At 56.6% G+C, this 18,578-nt stretch overlaps 1 protein-coding gene across 10 annotated transcripts; it reads left to right on the forward strand.

Moving 5' to 3' along the window:
* The first annotated feature begins 402 nt into the window (after positions 1–402).
* MLXIPL (MLX interacting protein like) lies at positions 403–18,527 on the forward strand. Of its 10 annotated transcripts, XM_038158384.1 has the most exons (19): positions 403–740; positions 870–1,021; positions 7,132–7,238; positions 7,382–7,464; positions 7,657–7,746; positions 7,952–7,996; positions 8,293–8,491; positions 9,168–9,245; positions 11,137–11,232; positions 12,817–12,989; positions 13,072–13,666; positions 14,270–14,343; positions 14,690–14,861; positions 15,508–15,620; positions 15,698–15,901; positions 16,104–16,231; positions 16,530–16,653; positions 17,760–17,889; positions 18,293–18,527. In XM_038158384.1, exons 1-19 carry the CDS (start codon positions 726–728, stop codon positions 18,424–18,426), a joined length of 2,712 nt encoding a protein of 903 aa, XP_038014312.1. In that variant the 5' UTR covers positions 403–725; the 3' UTR covers positions 18,427–18,527. The 10 variants fall into 10 exon arrangements, with proteins under 10 accessions (XP_038014312.1, XP_038014305.1, XP_038014309.1 ...); XM_038158377.1 differs by having other exon boundaries at positions 403–1,021; XM_038158381.1 differs by having other exon boundaries at positions 403–1,021; positions 15,782–15,901.
* Positions 18,528–18,578: the final 51 nt, after the last annotated feature.

The following is an 18,578-nucleotide window of genomic DNA, read 5'->3' on the forward strand; positions in this document are numbered from 1 at the left end:
CATTTGTTGTTTTATCCCCTCTCCTGCTGGATCACAGCTTGGAGCAGGCTTTCCTGGGGCTGTTTCTCAGCTCGGCACTTGGCTCAGTGCCTTGACTTGCATTGTGCTGAGCTGAGTGCCCGTTGCTATAATTCTACCTGTTTGTGTCCCTTAATCTGTATTTGTTCCCTTGAAAGTGCAGGGAGATCCATTAAAGCAGAGGCACTAGGTAAATACTGCTTGCACCTCACTCCACCAGCACCCAGGATCAGTGATTAACTCCAGGTAAACAGAGCCGACTGCCAGCCAACCCTTGGCCACAGCAAGGGGGGGGACAGGGGACCCACAGTGCTCCTCCCCTGGTGTGTGGGAGATGTAAAAGCTGGGGTTGTCAGGACACTGCTAGAGCAGGATGGTGGCATGGAGCTGAAGCTCTGGTGCTTGGCGGCCATTGGATGTGTCCTGCGGATGGTCTGCCATGGGCGGGATCAGCCACCAGCACTATAAATAGGGCTGGCAGTGAATGCGCCCTGGGGAACCAACCGCTGAACCCTGGAGCAAGGAACAGACGGTGGCGTGGGCTGGGTGGAGGAGGTGCCTAGGAGGAGGCGTGGTGCCAGTGTTCTGTACTTGGGAGTCCAGCATGTGCTCAATGCCAACGCAGTGTCTGTAGGGCTTCGGCTCAACTGGGACACAGACCGCAGTGCTGGGTCAGATCCATAAGGGTTCCCCAGTAGGCAGCAGGAATGGCAGGAACTCAGGTGGGACTGCTGGGACCTTTCCTGGAGCCTCCGGTTGGGCCTTGCCCCGTCTCCGACTCTGACTCTGACTCAGAGGACGCAGCTGTGGGTGGCACAGGACCCAGTGCTGTGACACAGAACTACTCCCAGGTCATCCACAGTGGCCACTTCATGGTGTCGTGCCCGCACAGCGACTCACTGCCCCGGCGACGGCACCACCGTGCTGAGCCTGAGCTGGCTGATCCCCGGAGTATTGACCCGACCCTCACCCGGCTCTTTGAGTGCATGAGCCTGGAGTACAGGTGAGTCCCAGAGCCCTTGTGCGTGTCTTACGGACCCCCAGCTAGCTGAAGGAAGGAGGCTAGCTGAGCCCCATTCCCCAGCCAGGAATTTGTTTCTATCTGACCTCGTCCTCCTCTTCTCCATGGGCTGTGATGTGTCATATGCTCAGAAATTGCCATCCTGGAAAGTTTCAGGGAAAAAAGAGCTGATGCCGGGTTGCTGGCTGTGGACCCAGGTAAGAAGCTTCCACGTGTAGCTTGAGACTCTCCTCCATTTTTCCATGAGATCTAGTGTCACTGTGCCCAGCTGTATTTCCTCCATGGCCAGACCTAGCACACTCTGTAGAGCAGCAGTGACCCTGTGGACAGCTAACACTCAGTTCTTTGGCAATTCAGCCCAGAGCAGGAGTCCTGCCTTCCATCCTTTACTCTGTCCCCATGTCCTGAGGTTATTCCATGACATGCAGTAGCACTTGGGACTGGATGGCTGCACAGGTTTTGTCCAAGGTCTCCTGAAAGCTTTCCTCCTTCTCTCCTGAAAAATCAGATGGGTGCCTGCATTGTTCCCCTGCTATACAAATTGCCAAAGCCCAGTGACAGCTCTTTGGTGACAACAGGACAGACTGAAACATGCCTTCGATGGCCACAGTCCACATTCTTGGAGGCAGCTCCCTTCCTTTGCCAAGCCCCAAGGTTTCGAGTTCTCTGCAGCATGGCATCAGCATGACTTGCTCTGCTGGAGTCAGTGCCAAACTGTTTGTATAGCTCTCCCAAAATGTCCAAATGTGAAAACCTAGATGATGATGTTCTACCATGTGAGAGCAAAACCTCAGCAAAGCAGCCTTGAAGAGGTGTCCATTACCTCATCCAGGATCTCATCCAGTGGCTGAGCTCTCAAGTTTGCCTTGGAGTCCTTGAATGCTTGATGCTATAGGGAATGTGGTCACTGCCGGGACATCCTTGGGTATGCTGGGCACAGAGACAGCACTCCAAGGGTACCAGTTCCCACATAGCTGTGTACCTCTGACCCATCCCATATCCAGGTGGTGGATGGGATCATCCCAGTTTGCCAGCAGCCAGCACAGCACACCTCTGCTCCAAGGGGCTGGGGAAGGCAGTGCTCTCTGGGAGCACAGGGTACCTCAGCATGGGGTGAGCCAGGTGAGGATCATGCTTCCTGGTTGGGCAGGTCACCCCTGAGTGCCACAAACAGGGGTCATAGAGACACTGGTGGCCTCGCTGTCTTTTCCTCTCCCAGCCCCATTCTTTCCATACCTGAGCCCTGCAGCTTTGAGGCTGGAGAAACAGACACTGTCACACCAGGGTGCTCAAACTGTAGACTCATGAGGTGCAAGGCAGCTTCAGTGTGCCCCTGGACTCTGGTGCTCCCAGGCAGAGTGGAAACAGACAGGGTACAAGGGCTTTGACAGTTGGAGTACTGTGTGTGACTGGGGGCTGGCCATTCCACTGCAGTCAGGGTTCCATTGCTCCAGTTCTCCTTATTCCCTGGACTCCCAGTGGTTCATTTACTTCCTGCACTGAGCATGGCAGTGCAGATATTGGCTCCTATGTAATGGGACACTCACCTAAGCCATGTCCAGCTTGGCCTTAGGCCCTTCCAGGGATGGGAACAGCCACAGCTTCTCTGGGCAACCTGTGCTGGGACCTCACCACCCTCACAGGGAAGAATTTCTTTCCAATATCTCATCTAGCCCTGTCCTCTGACACTGTGAAATCATTCCCCCTTGTCCTGTCACTCTAGGCCCTTGACCAAAATCCCTCTCCAGCTCTCTTGTTTCTTCTTTAAGCATTGGGGGGGCTCTAAGGTCTCCCCAGAGCCTTCTCTTCTCCAGGCTGGACAACCCCAGCTCACTTTGCCTTTCTTTTGCTAATACATTTTTGACACACTTGTAGGTAGCAGCTGGAGAAAGGTATCAGGGTGGGAAAATGGAGCTAAGTGGTTTTGGTGTGTTTCTATATTTAGTGTTGTCTGATTTGATATTTCTCTGCATCACCTGCCATTTCACATCTCCCCTCCCAGCCAGGTTCCCAGAGGCAGCACAGCCCCAGCTCGGGTCACCAGCCCAATATCCTCTAGCCCTCAGGAGAGCACCCACAGTTAAGCTCAGACTAACTTCCTCACCAAGGAGAAACCACTTGTAAGCTGTCACCTGGGAGGCACCTGTGGAGTTCCTCATGCAACCCTCATGCAGGGCAGGGCTAGATCCAAAGCCAGGTCAGGTTGCTCAGGGCCATCACTTTGACAGATGGAGCCCTAGGATGTGACCCCCACCTGTCCAGCCTGCTCAGGGCTGCCCCTCTCCCACAGGGAATTGCTGTCCATGGCTCTAGTTTGGACTTTACCTTCCAATTATTATGTCTGTTTCCCCTTGGCCTTTCTCAGTGCATGTTTGAGAGCTGTCTGGCTCTGTCTCCTCTTTGGGGCAGCTGATGGCAGTAATTCTCTCTTCATCTTCTTTAGGCTGAACAAACCCATCCCTGACAGTCCTCTTCTGTCACATATGTGTCCCCAACGACCTTGATATCCTTCTCCAGAATCACTCCAGTTTATGAACCTCCTTCTCTCTCCATTGGACACAATGTCCAGACTTGGCCATAGCAGTGTGGAGCAGAGGGGAAAACTATCCTGTCCCCTTGTGAGCTGTGACTGCTGCAGCCACCCATTCTTTGCTGTCTGGGCTCACACCATTTCAAAGGTAACTCACTAAACTTTCCCTAAATATTTTTTAACGGTTACACCTGGAATTCTTCCCCTCTCCAGCATTCCTCCCCTGCATTTCACAGACATAGCAGTCCTGTCTCAGCCTAAGCAATCATTCTGGGGATATGATTTATCTTCTTTCCACAGGCAGGACTGTGCATCACCTCTCACTGGTGAAGAAATGCTCTCTCCACAACAAGGTTTGCTTCCCACAGTAATTTGTTTCCTCAGATCCCCCAGAGAGGCAAATTCCCTCTCTGAGCTCTTCCTCCTAAGGCTAGGATGAGGCAGTTCCTTTTTACCTATATTCCAGGACATTTAGAGCAGCTTCCTGTTTAATGATCCTTTCCCACTCCTTCTCCTGCAACATCCTGGACTCCTTGAATCCTTCCCTAGAATGTTGTTTCTCCCTACAGCACACCTGGCTGCATCTCATTACCCAAAAAGCTGAGGGTGGAGCTGAGCTCCTTCAGGAACTGCTGGCATTTTGCCCTTAGCACGAGAAGGCTCATCCTCTCCATCACCACATTGTGGCCTGCACAATGTCGTGGCTGGGTTCACACCCCCACTTGTGACTTACTGTTGGGAATCACTGACCTGGGGAACATCCTCCTGAAGGAAGGAAAACTGGGGGCAGATTGGGAGATGTGAACTGCAGTCACTTGTGGTCTTACCTGGCAACATCTGTCTTGTGCTCCAGCGAGGAGATTTGACAAGCAGGGACATCAGGCTGGGAAGTTTCTTGGAGTATACACTCAGCCTCTCTTGTGATTTAAAACAAGGTCTCTTGTGTGCCAATTCCCTACTAATTCATCCTCTTGTCAGCCTGTGTCTCCCCTGGGAGAAGTGGAATTGCTGCTATTGATTCTCTAATTCACAGTGCCTTAAATGCTCATACAGGGGTAGTGAACACCAGGCAGAGACTCCAGGAATGCACTCACTGGAGTTCATCATTCAACCCTACTTTTTCTTGCAGAAGACCTCCCTTCTGGGGGGTCTGATGAGTGGGAAAGGCTCGTGCTTGGGCTAAACCCATGCTGCACTGGGACTCTGCTATCCTTCCTGGCAGTGAGTTGCACTTTTTTCTTCTGTCATTCCCCAAGGTTTTGAGATTGATCCTGTTCAAGGATTGTGCAGAGGGGCTGGGCTGGTTTGCTGGTGCAGCCCTGCATCTCTCCAGATCACTCCTCTCTTCATACAGCAGCTCCTCTTGCTGCTGATGAAGAGGAAAGTACCCATGTTGACATGAAATCAGGGACTGCAACACCTGAAACTGCTGTATGGGTAAATGAGTCACAGACCAAACAAGGTACTTCTGGACCCATACCAGTGTTGGACCCAGGCTGAGCTCTGTTGCCACCTCACCCTATCTTACAAACACCCTGTAGCCAGTGGCAGGATCTGTGTCCCCCTCCTTCTGATAGTGTAGGGCAGCAGGACCCCCGACCTGTTTGGGGCACCCTATAACCTTCCCATGGTTCAATGTGAAGTTTGCATCCATCTCCCCAGAGGAGATAATTGCAGGGAAGGGTGGGGCCCTTTTCAAGGCATAGCAGGGAGCAAAGATCAGCCTGTTGAACCCCAAAACTGAAAGGATCATGAAGGGGGAAAAAAGGCATTTGGTGGTAAAGCTCAAAGGCATCTGCTGCCTACAGGCCCCACAGCAACTCTTAGCCGTGGCCCACTGGCCTCACACGAGGCCAAGGTGTGTCCCACAGGCTCAGGCTGCTCTTTTCAGCTGGCTGTGAGTGAGGAACATGGCCTTGACCAGCATGATCTGGCCATGTGCCCAGGAATCCTGTCCCTTCGATTGGCTCCTCCACTTGGCACCATCTTGCTGTTTGCCATGTGTGCCTGGGGAAAGTTCAAAATCCTGGTGATAGCAGAGTGGTCAGTGTCAGCCTTAACTCTCTGCAGGCTGGAGTTCCTTCTCCAGCCCCTGGGGCCGTGTATCAGGCTGGGTCTCCCTTGGGAGACCATCCCCATCTACTCCTGCACCTGCTCCTAGACACATCTCTGCATCAGGCTCTGGAATTGTAGGGGTCCCCAGTCTTCTCCCTCTGTCAGAGGCAGATTTCAAGGCAGGTCAAAACAGAACCCACCAAAAGCATTATCTGAGAACACTTAGAGGTTTCACCAGTTTTAATGAACAAGTCAGAGGCTTCATGCACCACTCTCTTTCCCAGCACCTCCCTGGGGACATGGCCGTGACACCTGTAGGGGCTGAGAACAGGTGATACAGCACCCTGACACCAACTCAGCTTCCACCTTTCCTGCTCCACACATGTACCAAGAAAAGCGGGAGTCAAAGCAGCACCAAGATATTTAGGGTGCAAACTGTCTGCTGGAGAGGGATATTGCTTCCCAGGCAGGAATGCCATGCAGCCTGCAGCCAGCTCTCAAATGGACCCTGTGAGCACTGGCATTGCCCCAAGGCCACGCCATGTTGTTGGGAGAGCTGGAGATGTGACATGGATCCCAAAGTAAGGCAGAGGGACCCTGGCCTCCCCCACAGAGCTCCTGGGGCAGCAGGGCCCTCAGGACCTCCTCAGTGGCTGTACATGGCTGGATGGAAACAAAACGAGGAGTGAAATGAGGCTTCCTGCACTGCAGGTCCCATCAGGGACATCACCACCACCACCACCACCACCACCACCACCACCACGCTGAGCTGCAGAACAAACACAGCTGCCTCTGGGAACCAGGAAATGGGAAGCAGGGAGCTCAGCTCGGGCTGGGTGGGGGGGGGTGGGGGGGGGTGGGGAGGTTTGCAGGGATTGGTGTGGAGAGAGGCCAGGGCAGCTCTGACTGAGGGCAGAGCTGGTATCACTATGTGTCTGTCTTGGAGTACAGGCAAGTGTCCCTGAACATCCTCCAGTGTTGTCCTGCCTTCCCAGACCCTCCACAAGGGCTGTCCTTGACTGCCCCAGGTGAAGGCAGCATTTTCAAGCCTTGCCTGGTGTTAAAGGCCGGGTCAGAATTACCTGCCCAAACACTGTGATGAGGCAAGAGGCCCTACATACATGTTACCACACATCTTACCTGGGCAGGAAACTTAACCTTCCTGTCCCCCAGGGCCAGGACACAGTTGGCTTGGTCAGGGGCAGCAGGATCCCACCTCGAAGCTGGGGTTCAAACATCAAGGAATCAATGCCTCAATGGGCTGTGCTTTAATCCAGGGGTTTGAGAAGCTTTCTGTGTGTGTGTGAAGCTCAGGGTTTAGGTCTGTGCTGCTCTCAGGGTGTGCAGGAGCTTGGAATGCTCCAGTGGGTGCTCCCACAAGTGCCTGGCAAAGCACCTGCAGCAGAGTCATGCAGCTGTACCTGCTCCTGACCTGCCACTAGGCTGGTGGCCCCTGGACATCTTTCAAGGTGGTGCCCCTCAGCCTCCGCTTTGCTTGGTGTTTCAGTGGGAAGCTAGTATCTCCGAAGTGGAAGAATTTCAAGGGGCTGCGGCTGCTTTGCTGGGATAAAATTCGACTCAACAATGTGATCTGGAGAGCATGGTACATCCAATGTGAGTATGGGTGCCAGACCCCACTCTGTCTGCCAGATGCCAGGCTGTGCCAGTGGGATGGTACTGGCACTGGAATGACTGTGTACAGGTGCAGAGATAGGGATGGGGCATGGATACAGCCAGCTGTATTCTCCCCTGTGCAGATGTGGAACGGAGGAAAAACCCGGTGTGTGGCTTCATCACCCCTCTGGAGGGCATGGAGGCTGATGAGCACCGAAAACCAGAGGTAGGGCAGGGTCCCTTGCAGCTCTCTGGGGCAGTGCCAAGGTCTGTGTGGCACAGTGGGGATCTGGGGACACGTTGCTTTTCATAGATTTGCTAGAAAAGGTGTTCCTGATATGGCACAAGGAAAGCAGCCCTGGCTGTGGGGTGCTGGGGCCAGAGAGCTCAGCCATGATCCCCTGTCCTGCCCCCCCAGGCTGTCGTGCTGGAGGGCAACTACTGGAAACGCCGCATTGAGGTGGTGATGAGGGAGTACCACAAATGGAGGATCTACTATAAGAAGCGGGTGAGTGGCTCTGCCCGTGCTGCTCTGCATCCTGTGGCAGTGCCAGCAGTGGGATGGAACAGTGTGATGGATGGAACATGGCTCCCTGGTCATGGCTGACAGGGCGGGACATGATAGGCTTTTGCCAGCATGGGGGGGCAGATGCTGGCTGGCCCCCTGAGCTCTCCTTGCCTGGGGGATGACCTAGGCTGTCTTCTCCTTCCAGCTCCGAAAATCCACACGGGAGGGAGGGATCTCCAGTCCAAAGCGGGTGAGTCTGCTGAGAAAGGGTGGGAAGAGGGAGAAAGGGGAGCACAGTTTGGACCCCTGCACTGGGCAGAAGGGCAAAGAAAAGCTCGAGGGCATGATAAGCCCATTGGAATGCAATGCTTATCATCTGGGATGCTGGATTCACCCTCTGGAAGTAGCAATGTGCCAGGTGTTAAGGTTTGGAGGGAGCAAACACTGCAGGGAGCACGGGAGCTGCTGGGGGAACAGCCAGGGAGCCAGACATGGACCCCACCCATGAAAGGCGTCCACTTGGCTCCTTTGCTCTACCTTACGTAGGACGAGGATGTCTGGAGGCCAACGGAGAAATGGTGCAACCAGCTCTTCTGCAACGTAGTGCCCATGCTGCTTGGGGATGAGGAGGAGGAGCATGGCAGCAGGCAGCATTTCGATTTGGACACCTTCCTCTCAGACATTTCTGACACCCTCTTCACCATGACACAGATGCCCAGCACCCACCAGGCGCTCCCTGAAGATGGTAGGTGCTGCAGACCATATTTCAGCAGGATGTAGAGGAGGAATCCAGATGTTGTGTCTTGGCTTAGCCCCTGAGAGCTGCCAGCCATGTCCTTTTGGGCAGGCAGGGTCCCCTGGCATCTGCCCTGATGGGGCAGGGGGAAGGGATGTTCCTGTTCTGCCCAAACAGGAGCTACCAGGGGAGAGGATGCTTGAGGAGTGTTAGGGCAGGGTGGGATCATCCCCTTCTCCTGTGGTTCCCTATGCACCAGCATGCTGAGGGCTGAGCTCCCCAGGGACCACCAGCACCATGAAGGACTTTGCCCCAGCCCCCAGGGCAGGTCCTGCTTCCATGGCCACTCTTTGCTGTCCCTATATGGCCATGTCCCTCAGGCATCTGCAGCTCCAGCCAGGTCCTGTGCCAAGAATCAGCCTTTCACTGGGGTTCCTGGGAACTGGATGAAGCCTTAGAGGTGCTGATGGACAGTGGTGAGATGGGATGGGATGGCCCTGACTCTCCTCAGGGGAGGCACTTATCTCCCTGCCCAGGGCAGGATGCAGTGATACAGGGTGATTCTGGGGTGACACAGAAGTGTGGAAGCCAGGTAGGTGTCAGGGCAGTGGTGGGAGCAGCCCTCAAGGTGGGTCTTGGGGATGCAGTAGCTGGGCTTTGATGTTCCAGCTCTGCCCTCTTCCAGCGTATGTTGGGAATGCTGACATGATACAGCCGGATTTGGCACCCCTGCAGCCCAGCCTGGATGACATGGACATATCAGGTAAGAGGCATCCTGTATGCAGTACCATATCCCACCCAGCCCTGCACACCGTGACTGCCTAAAATGGGGGGGTCACAGGTTTGGCCTGGCAGTAGTGCGAATTGCTGAGACAGGCAGAAAGTACCGGACATCTAATGGCATGGGAAAAGCAGCATGGATGGGCAGGGGCTGAAGGCAGAGCCTTGCTGTGCCTGCCTGCCCCTGGAAAGAGCCACAGAAGGTCAGGAAGGGCTTGGCCAGGAGGTGTGGGAGGGGATTTGTACAAAAAGAGGTTATTTCCAGGAGTGCTAAAGGCCCTCATTTTGGCTGCAGGTAGAGGAAGGACACTTGTCCCCCAGAGGGAGAGGAAAACTCTAGAGAGTAGGTTCTGCTGAGTCCCCTCCTCACCCCACTGCCCAGCCAGCTAGGTTGGTTGGCTTGGAGCTGGGACCCTGCACAGGGCTGTGCTACATCCCCTGGGAACAAGTCACTGTCCCTGCCAGGCTGCCCAAAGACAAATCTGGCCCTGGTTTCCAGCTGTGGGAACACCACCAAGTGGGCAGTGGCAAACTGCCCCATGCTGCCATGCAGGCTCTGAGCTGTGAATGTCCATGCAGTCAGCTGAGACATGTCCTGGTCGCAGCAGTGTCCCCAAATGCCAGGGCAAGGCACTGTTGGGGACCATCTTTGCCCTCTAACATGCCAGAGCTGGTAGCCTGTGCACATTGTGCAGGGTGGGAGCCTGCTGGCTACCCAGCTATAGCTAGTGGCCTTGGACAGCACTAGCATCTCCAGACCCATGTGTGATCAGCCTGGAGCTCCATGGCCTGTCTCCACTTCCTGCAGGAGGAGGAAAAAAGGGTACTTGCGCCATATGGCTGTAGGGTGTTGCAAGACCAGATGCTGGCAGGGAGCAGACTGGGCACTCTATGTGCCAGGGCAGGTGGTAGCATGGGTGCCCTTGGGATGGATGCTCTTGGGATGGATGAGGTGGAAAGACTTCTGCCAACACCCTCTCAACTCATTCCAACCAGAAATCCCATCAGAGTGAGGCATGCTAGGAAGAGGGTCTGTTGCCATGGCTGGTGCTTCACCTTCTGTCCCCTGGTGCCCCAAGTGGGCATCAGTTCCTAGAAGGTGTGACAGCTCCAAGTGGGTCAAATTGACACTTGGTAAATGTTCCTTATCCTGAGAGGTCCTGTATGGTGTCACAGCAGCAGCTCCAGCACCTCTCTGAGGGCCCAGCATGGCCTCAAGCTCAGCAGGAGATGGCAGGAGCATGGTGGTTCCTTTCTGAACCAATATATCAGTTAGGTGGGCTTTTTTCCTTGGAAAAGGCCTTTTGCTTCAGGGTGCTTCTTGGCAATGGGATGGGTCTTAAACTGCAGACCACAACATTACAAGGAAACATCCCTTCCTGCTCTGACTATGTCCAGTGCCTCAGCCCAGGGACACTGCTGGGGCTGGGGAGGGTCCCCAGTCTAGTTGTGGCTCCTGATCTGCCAGGCTAGTGTGTCCTGGAACAAAGAGGCATCCCATGGGGTGCTTGGAGACCTGTTCATGGGAGTTTTGTCCTGGATGAAGCAGCTCCCTGAGTGATAAGGTGTTACATCTGAGCACTGTGTGTGCCATGCACCCCTGGGACGGTGGGGAGAGTGGGGAGAGAAGATTGGAGTGCTGCATGCCAGCCAACCCAATTATGTCCCAAAAGGTCACTTTTTCAGCAGAGCAGGCAACTTTGGAGCAAGGATCACCCAGCAGCCTCATGCAGAGCTACACAGGGCAGGCATGTGGGGTAGGCACCATGGGGTCACAGGGCTGTCATAGTGTGGGGTGGTGTGGCAGAGCTCAGTGCCTGTCAGTCAGTGCCTGCAAACCAATCCCCAAATGAGGAAGCATCTCGTGTCTGCAGCGGGTGCTGGAGTGCGGTGTGAGACAGATGGACAAGTCCTGATGGCAGAGGCGAGGGAGCAGTCCAGCCCTGTGCCCTGCTGGCACTGTGCTCCAGGTAGGATTGGTGCTGGGCACTGGGGCTGGGCTGTCGTCCCATGGGTTGGCAATGCCCTGCTGCACTGCAGGGCTCTCCCCAAAGCCTGGGACAAGTGCTGAAGGGTCTTTGGGTTGGAAAGGCCCAGTCACATTGGAGAGCATCCCCAGGTTTGAGCAGGATACCAAAGGTGTGGTTTGCTGACCATGCAGGCTCTTCTCCCTTGAGCAGGCTGTGCCCTGGCCATGCCGCACTGTCTCGACTGTAACAGGGTGATACAACAGTGAGGAGGAGCATGGGCAAGAGCTATGGGGTGAGGAAGGGGCGGGAGAAAGGGAGGACAAAGCTCCCAGGGACTGCCAGGTACCCTCCATCCCTGTAGCACAGTGAGAGGCACAGGAGGGTCTGACAGGCATGGTAAGAGGCACAATAGGATCTGGCACGCTGGGTACCACAAATTCCTATACCACAAATTCCTATAAATACCTGCAGAGCTTCAGTGCTGGTGGCAGGGACATCCTGGTGTGAGCATGGCTGAGGTGGGGGCAATGTGGGGTTGGACTGAATTCCAAGAAGGCCAAGTTCCTGCCTGGCAGCACTGTGGCACACACAAAGTGCTGGCCTTTGGAGGGGCAGGGATGGCCCTGACATGCTGTCAGGGGTTCATCATGGCTGTGGCAGGGGTAAAGGGCACTCTGAGAGCTGACTGGGACATCTTAGCAGTGGCTCTGTCCTGTCTCACATCAGTGTTCCCCTCAGATGGCAGCACATGGCATGCTGGAATAATCACCATGCCCAGTCCCCTGGCATCCCACAGTGCTGGCATGTTTGCTCCTCTGGTGTAGATTCAGCAGGGTCTTAGGCCTTTGTGGGTTCCAGCCAGGGCACCCCACCTGCTGGAGTCTGGACCACAGATGGTGCTCTGAGCATGGCTGTATACACCAGCTGGGCAGAACTAGCAGCAGGGCATGGAGCTGGCACTGCCAGTGCCAGCCAAGGGCTGGAGAGCACAGCTGGGTTCTTCCCAGAGGAGTTGCAAGTGCCTGTCCCCAGTGGCTGCTCAGGCACTGCACCTGTGCCAGGGGCTGCTAGGCAGCAAACCTAATGAACCCTCCTACTCCATCCTACAGGGAAGCATCCAGCAGTGCCATCTGTGTCCCACAGTCATCCTCTCCATGAAAAACCCTCCCTGTGGCAATGCCAGAACCAGCATTGACACAGGAACTGAGCCAAAGCATTCATTGGGCTGATGTGCCCAGTGAGACAGCTGCCGAAAGTGTGGGGCCCACCCTTTGTGCCGTGGTGTCTAGGCCTGCGGAAGGATCAGGGTTGTGGGAAGGAGAGAGGAAGGGAGTGGGAGTCGCGGTAGGGTCACGCGGCTTGGCTTCAGGAAGGCCATGGGATGTGGTTAGCCACAGGCTGCACGCACAGCAGCAGTGGAGTGGGCAGCACAGAACTTGTTGGCCATGGGTGAAAATGTGCGGGAGCTGCCCTAGCCCCAAAATGTGCAGAGTGCCAGTAGCAGGGTATGGGCCCCAGGGCACCCCCTTCCTCTCCGGGCAGATCCACTTATGCCGGTCACTGTGTCTCTACTTGGCTCTGCAGAAATCTTCACCAGCCACCGGCCACCCCCATCTCAGACACAACCAGGCTACCAGGATCCATCCTGCTCCTCGCCCATGGCTGAGCCCCTGTTCAGCAGTGGGGGGTCCCTGATGGGTGCTCGGGGTCTGCCTGTGAGTCCCGAGGCCCCACTCCTACCTGGCACCCTCCTCCAGGTGAGTAGAATCCCAGCCTGCAGCCTTTGGCTTACTGGTGGTGTACCAGTCACCCACCCTGACTCTGCCATGTCTTCTGCAGCCCAGTGGTGCCTCCCAGCTCAGCCTCCAAAGCGCCTTCCTGGGCTCTGAGCTGCCCCTGGCCCCCCTGCCCCCTGAAACTCCTGATGTGGCACCCAGCAGCCTCAGCCCCCAGCTCCGACACAAGCCCACACTGCAGTACGACTTCCCTGGCAAGTGCCTCAGCCTGGAGCCACCAGCACCCCATTATGTCCCTGCCATCCCGTCCCCCCGGGCACCACTGCTGAGCCTGGAACCCCCCTTCTCCCCCACCTCGGCCCCCCGCTCTAAGTTCCCCTGCAGCAGTTCACCTGACCCCTTGCTTCCCACCCACCCTTCCTCCCCTCTTTCAAGCCCTTGCTTTGCCCCCTACGTCCCAGGGCTGGGCTATGCCACAGGCATGGGGCCCCAGGGGTACTCCAGCTCTGCTGTCTCCCAGCTCCTGCCCCCTGCCCTGCTGGGCAACCCCAGGTTTACTCCCACCAAGGGGCCACCCCAGGGTAAGGGTGGGCAGCCCAAGGTGAAGCCCAGTGGCACCCAGGCAAGGAGGCTGCCAGGACACCCCCTGTCCCATCTGCCCGAGCCCAACCCCTGCCCGAGCCAGCTCCTGACCACAGGTAACAGGGTTTGGGGGCTGTGGGGGGACACAGGAGTGAGGTGGGGGGCATGCTGTTGTGGGGATCAGAGTGGGGACCCCATTTCTCCCTGGGGTTGGAACACAGAGAATACTGGGCAGGGCACATAGCAGTTCCCATAGTGGGGTAGTTCCAAACCCAGGGGTGAAGCCCTGGCTTTAGTGGCCTCAGAGGGAGATGCAGCCCAGCCCCAGGACTTGGCAACAGGCACTGCTGGGAAGTTCCTGTGTCCCTAGTCTGGTATCTATGGCTCTGTTGGCACAACAGCCTGGGGGGTCACTGGTGTCCTGCCTGATATGCTGCCTGTGGGTGTGATGGCACAGTCCCTTGGGCACAGTTATGGCCCTCTGCTTGCTTGAGGAGGGGCTAGGGCTCCCTGCATCCCCGAAGCTCCTGAGAACTCCCCTGTGAGTAGAACAGACTCCTCCTCCAGAGGTGCATCCCTGTTCTCTGGGGCAACCCAGCAGAGAAGGGGCTGCAGCAGTTCTGGTGCAGGGAGGGGCTAGCTGTCTCCTGGGGCAGGGAAGGTCACCCCAGCCCCAAGAGCCCCACACAGCAGCACCCATCTGCTCCGTGTCCCCCCAGCCAAGCAGGACCTGGTGCTGGATACCCCTTGCTCAATAGGTGCAGGACTCATGCCTACGACCCCTGTCTCTGCGGTAAGCACTCAACAACCCCCCAGGTTGGGAATTGCCTTCTCCTGGCCACTGGGGAAGGGGTGGAGATGGGCTCTGGGGGTTCCACATTTTGGTGTGGGCTGGACAGAAACAGAAGGAAGGAAGGAGCACATGGCTGGGTGGCTTGGGATGGCAGGAGTTGCCTGAGTTTCTTCTCCTGTAAAACAACTAAGGCAGAGGTAAGAGACATCCCACTTGCAGGGCCCCTTTTCTGGGGCACGGTGGCTGCCCCTGCAGATGGTGGCAGGGGCTGCACATCCTGGTGCAACCTGGTGAGCGTGGGGTGCTGATACCCCCTAACTCCCCTTCCTCTGTCTTCTCCCAACAGCAGAGCACTGTCCCCAAAGTCCCTGCCACCTTCCTCTCCAGAATGGCTCAGATGAGCCCAGGACTGGCTCCTGGCTCCAGCTCTTCCCAAGTGTTGCTGCACACAGCGGGCACACAGCTGGGCCCCCTGCAAGTCCCCAAGGCAGAGCAGCTGTCCCCCACTTCAGCTTGTGGTGAGTCTGGAGCACCCCAAGGAGCTCCACAGGGCACTGGGGCTCCTACAGAGAGCTTGGACCAAGCGCTGTGGGAATTTTCATTTTGGCTACAATCCTGGCTATTTCTATTTATCCCGCTGAGCATGGAGGGTTCCTTCTGTGCCCCTTCACCTGCTTCTTTCTCCAGCAGCAAAAGCAGAAATAGGGAAAGACAAAAATGGAGCAAAATGTCGGACTGTGGTTTTGAAACCCCGGAGCTTGGTTTTGGAGCAAGAAGCATCCGCTTTCACCCACAGTAACCAGCGCAGCTGCTGGAAACCAGGCTCTGGTGTGGTTCCTAGTTCAGTTTGGTGTTGCACACCACAACCTTGCTGCCCTCTCAACTCTTTCCATGCAATTTCCACCCCAAGATATGCTGGGAATTTAAAATCTCAAATCCCAGATGTTCCCATTTCTGTACAGCTGCAAAATGAGAGGGACTTGGGATAATGTGTGCTTGGAGGCTGAAGTGGAGCATCCCCATCAGCTGAGTGGGATGGCTTGTCCTGGGGTGGGGGCAGCACTGTGGGATGCCCCTCTGTGCCCATCCCAGGTGCTGAGATGTCACCTTGTCATGAGTGCTGTTGCTATCCCTCTCTTCATAACAGCACCTTCCCTTTTTTAGGCAGTGACTGGCCCAAGCCCAGCCAGGCTTCCCCAGGACCCACTGCAAGGCAGGGCACTAGCATCTCCCTGCAACAGCCCATGTCCCGTACAGGAAGGCCTGAGTCCACCAAGGTATGGCAGGAGCTGCCAACTTCATATGCACCCCCCTTTCCTCCTCCCCCCAAGACACCATCCACCCTCACTTCAAGCTTTGGGCCAGCCTGTTCCCAGTGGGGCTGGTGGCCCATGGCTGTCCCCGCTGCTGGGAGGTGCCTGATGGCACTGACCTGCAGCTGGAGAGCCGCCGCATCACACACATCTCCGCTGAGCAGAAGAGACGCTTCAACATCAAGCTTGGCTTCACCACACTGCACAGCTTGGTGAGCACACTGAGTGCTCAGCCCAGCATCAAGGTGAGCACCCAGGGCCAGCCCTGGGCATGGGGGACACGGCACATCACCCAGAGACATTGCATCCCTGCTGTGACCCACAGCACAGAGCTCCTCTCCTGCACCCCAGTCTATGGTGCAGGAGGCTGGAGCACACAGCAGGCACACAGTGTGGCTGTGCGAGGGTGGTCTGGGCTCCCTTCCCTCTCACCCCACGGCCCCCCAGGTCAGCAAGGCCACCACCCTGCAGAAGACAGCCGAGTATATCTGCAAGCTGCAGCAGGAGCGGGCAGCTCTGCAGGATGAGGCACAGCGTCTGCGGGAGCAGATCGAGGAGCTCAATGGCTCCATCAAGTAAGGGGGGTGTGGCTGGGGAGATGGGGGAGCACTGCCTGCTTTGGTGTAGCCAGGCAGGGCAAGCAGCAGTGCCAGGATAGCAGCAGGACATGGCAGGTCTCCCTGGAGCACCTCCTAGCTGACTGTCCCTCCTCAAACCCTCTCTGTGGGAGGACTGATGCTCAAGAGGCAGGACAGAGTAGAGCCAGGTCCCACACCTGCCCTGGGAGGGGGACATTGGCTGACAACTCCTGCTGAGCTTCCATAGCTCCCAGCCTCCCGAACATGGCCCCACAATACTGGTTGTGCCCCACAGCCTGTGCCAGGAGCAGCTGCCAGCCACAGGGGTGCCCATCACACGGCAGCGCTTCGACCACATGCGCAGAATGTTTGACGAGTATGTTCGCTCCTCCACACTGCAGAACTGGAAGTTCTGGATTGTATCCTTTGGGACCATGCCTGCTGCTCCGTCTCACCCTCCACTAGGCACCAGGTGCTCTGGTTCATCTGCTGCTACTGGGTCTTTGTGGTCCCTCAAGCTTGGGAGTCTTTGGGGACCACAGGGAGATGTTTCCCAGCCAAAGTCACATGGTGGGAACATGCTGATATTCTGCTGCAAGGGATCAAAAACAGTTGGATAAATGGTCCTCAGGGAGAAGGGAAGCAGAGCTAAGCTTATGGAGGGAATAGCTCGGGATGACATGGGGAACTGAGAGGCAGCAGCCATGGATTAGGAAAGGTCCAGACACAAAGTTGTGGACATGATGGCTTGGTCTTCGTGGTTGCATGCCATACCCTGGAAGCACAGGGATGGAGAGGATCAAGGGCCAAGGAACCTGTGGGCAAAGGGCTGGATCTGCTCCTCTGTGAGCACGGATTAGACACACTGGGACTCACTGGCAGAGTCTGTCAGGTGTGTGAAAAATCCCAAGTGGCAGAGCGATGAAAGGCACTGCTGTCCATGGCCCATCCAGCACAGGGCATCTGGACAAGGCAGAGGTGACTTCTGATGCAGGGCTGCGGAGCTCCTTCCTCAGGACATGGGGTATCGTAAAGCCAACATGCACTCTAGGACATGCTTGTGGTGGAGGTATCTCTGTGGATTACTGCCTGCACAAAATCTGCAGACTGGTCCCTGCAGGCTGGAAGCAATAGGGGAGCTTATGAGTCACACTGGTGTCCTGCCTTGCCCCTGAGCACTTTGCTAGCTGGTTCCCTGACCTGCTCTGGAGGATATGTCTTGTGTCTCAGCAACCTTTTCTGGCAACCCCAGCCATGACAGGGGTTTTGCATCTCTCCCACTGCCTACCCAGGTGACACTTATGCCATCAGCCCAGCAGTTTGGGCTAGTGCCAGGTGTGGTGCTGTGCTGGGAAGGCAGTCAGCAGGTCTGTTCCCCATGGCCTGTCCTGCTGTCCCAGCAGTTCTGCTCCATGTCCAGACAAGAAAGTGTGTCCTGCTGCTATAGGAGGGTGATGCCCACACCTGGGAGGAGTGAGACCATTGTTACAGCAAAGCTGGTCCTTAACTCCTCTGATCCCACCAGTTCAGTGTCATCATCCGGCCCCTCTTTGAGTCTTTCAATGGCATGGTGTCCACAGCCAGCATGGAGAGCCTCACCCAAACATCCTTCGCTTGGCTGGACCAGCACTGCTCTCTCCCAGCGCTTCGGCCAAGTAGGTGGCCCTGTGCCTGGCTGTGGCACCCTGAGCAAGTTGGGTTGGCATGGACTCCTCAGTCCATGGAAAGCATCCTTGAAAGGCAGAGGGGAAAAGGACAGGGGTGTCCTGGGGGATGGCAGGGCTGATCTGTGGGATGTCCTGGGACTCCTGCTCAGTGATTTCCCGTGCTCCTGTAACACACACGCCCCAGCTGAGCCGGAAGTGCCCCTACCCCGTGTCCTGGCAGGGCAGGCTCAGCCGTCCCCAAAGTCCTTCAGGGTGGGTTTCTTTCCACCGCGTCTGCTGGGGCTGTGGAAGCGACCAGTCCCACCATTCCGGGGGCTGGAGCAGGGCCGGGCAGCGCCGTCTTCTCCAGGATGGGTCACGTCTTCCAGCCCCCTGTCCCCTATCCCCGCAGCCGTCTTGAGCTCCCTGCGGCAGCTGAGCATCTCCACCTCCATCCTCAGCGACCCGGCCCGTGTCCCCGAGCAGGCGGCGCGGGCCGTGGCAGCGCTGGGACGCCCCGGCGGCGCTGGCACGCCCTCCATCTGACTGCTCCAGGGGCTCCGGGGTGTCCCACGGGCACCGGTGTGGGGAGCCGGGACTGCACGACGGCTGTCCCGCCCTTCCCCCCGGCAATAAAGGACTTGCTGTGCCACAGACACCACGTGGTTCTTCAGCCCCGGCGCCTCTTTGGTCACGGC

Source organism: Motacilla alba, chromosome 19 (genome assembly GCF_015832195.1).
Source record: "Motacilla alba alba isolate MOTALB_02 chromosome 19, Motacilla_alba_V1.0_pri, whole genome shotgun sequence".
Lineage (NCBI taxonomy): Eukaryota > Metazoa > Chordata > Aves > Passeriformes > Motacillidae > Motacilla > Motacilla alba.

Bases quoted from the DNA above. Each gene is read 5' to 3' on its own strand.
- MLXIPL (XM_038158377.1), top strand. From the start codon at position 726: ATGGCAGGAACTCAGGTGGGACTGCTGGGACCTTTCCTGGAGCCTCCG. The intron at 9,246-11,136 runs GTAAGAGGCATC...TCGTGTCTGCAG, and splicing joins GGATGACATGGACATATCAG to CGGGTGCTGGAGTGCGGTGT. The intron at 16,232-16,529 runs GTAAGGGGGGTG...TGTGCCCCACAG, and splicing joins GAGCTCAATGGCTCCATCAA to CCTGTGCCAGGAGCAGCTGC.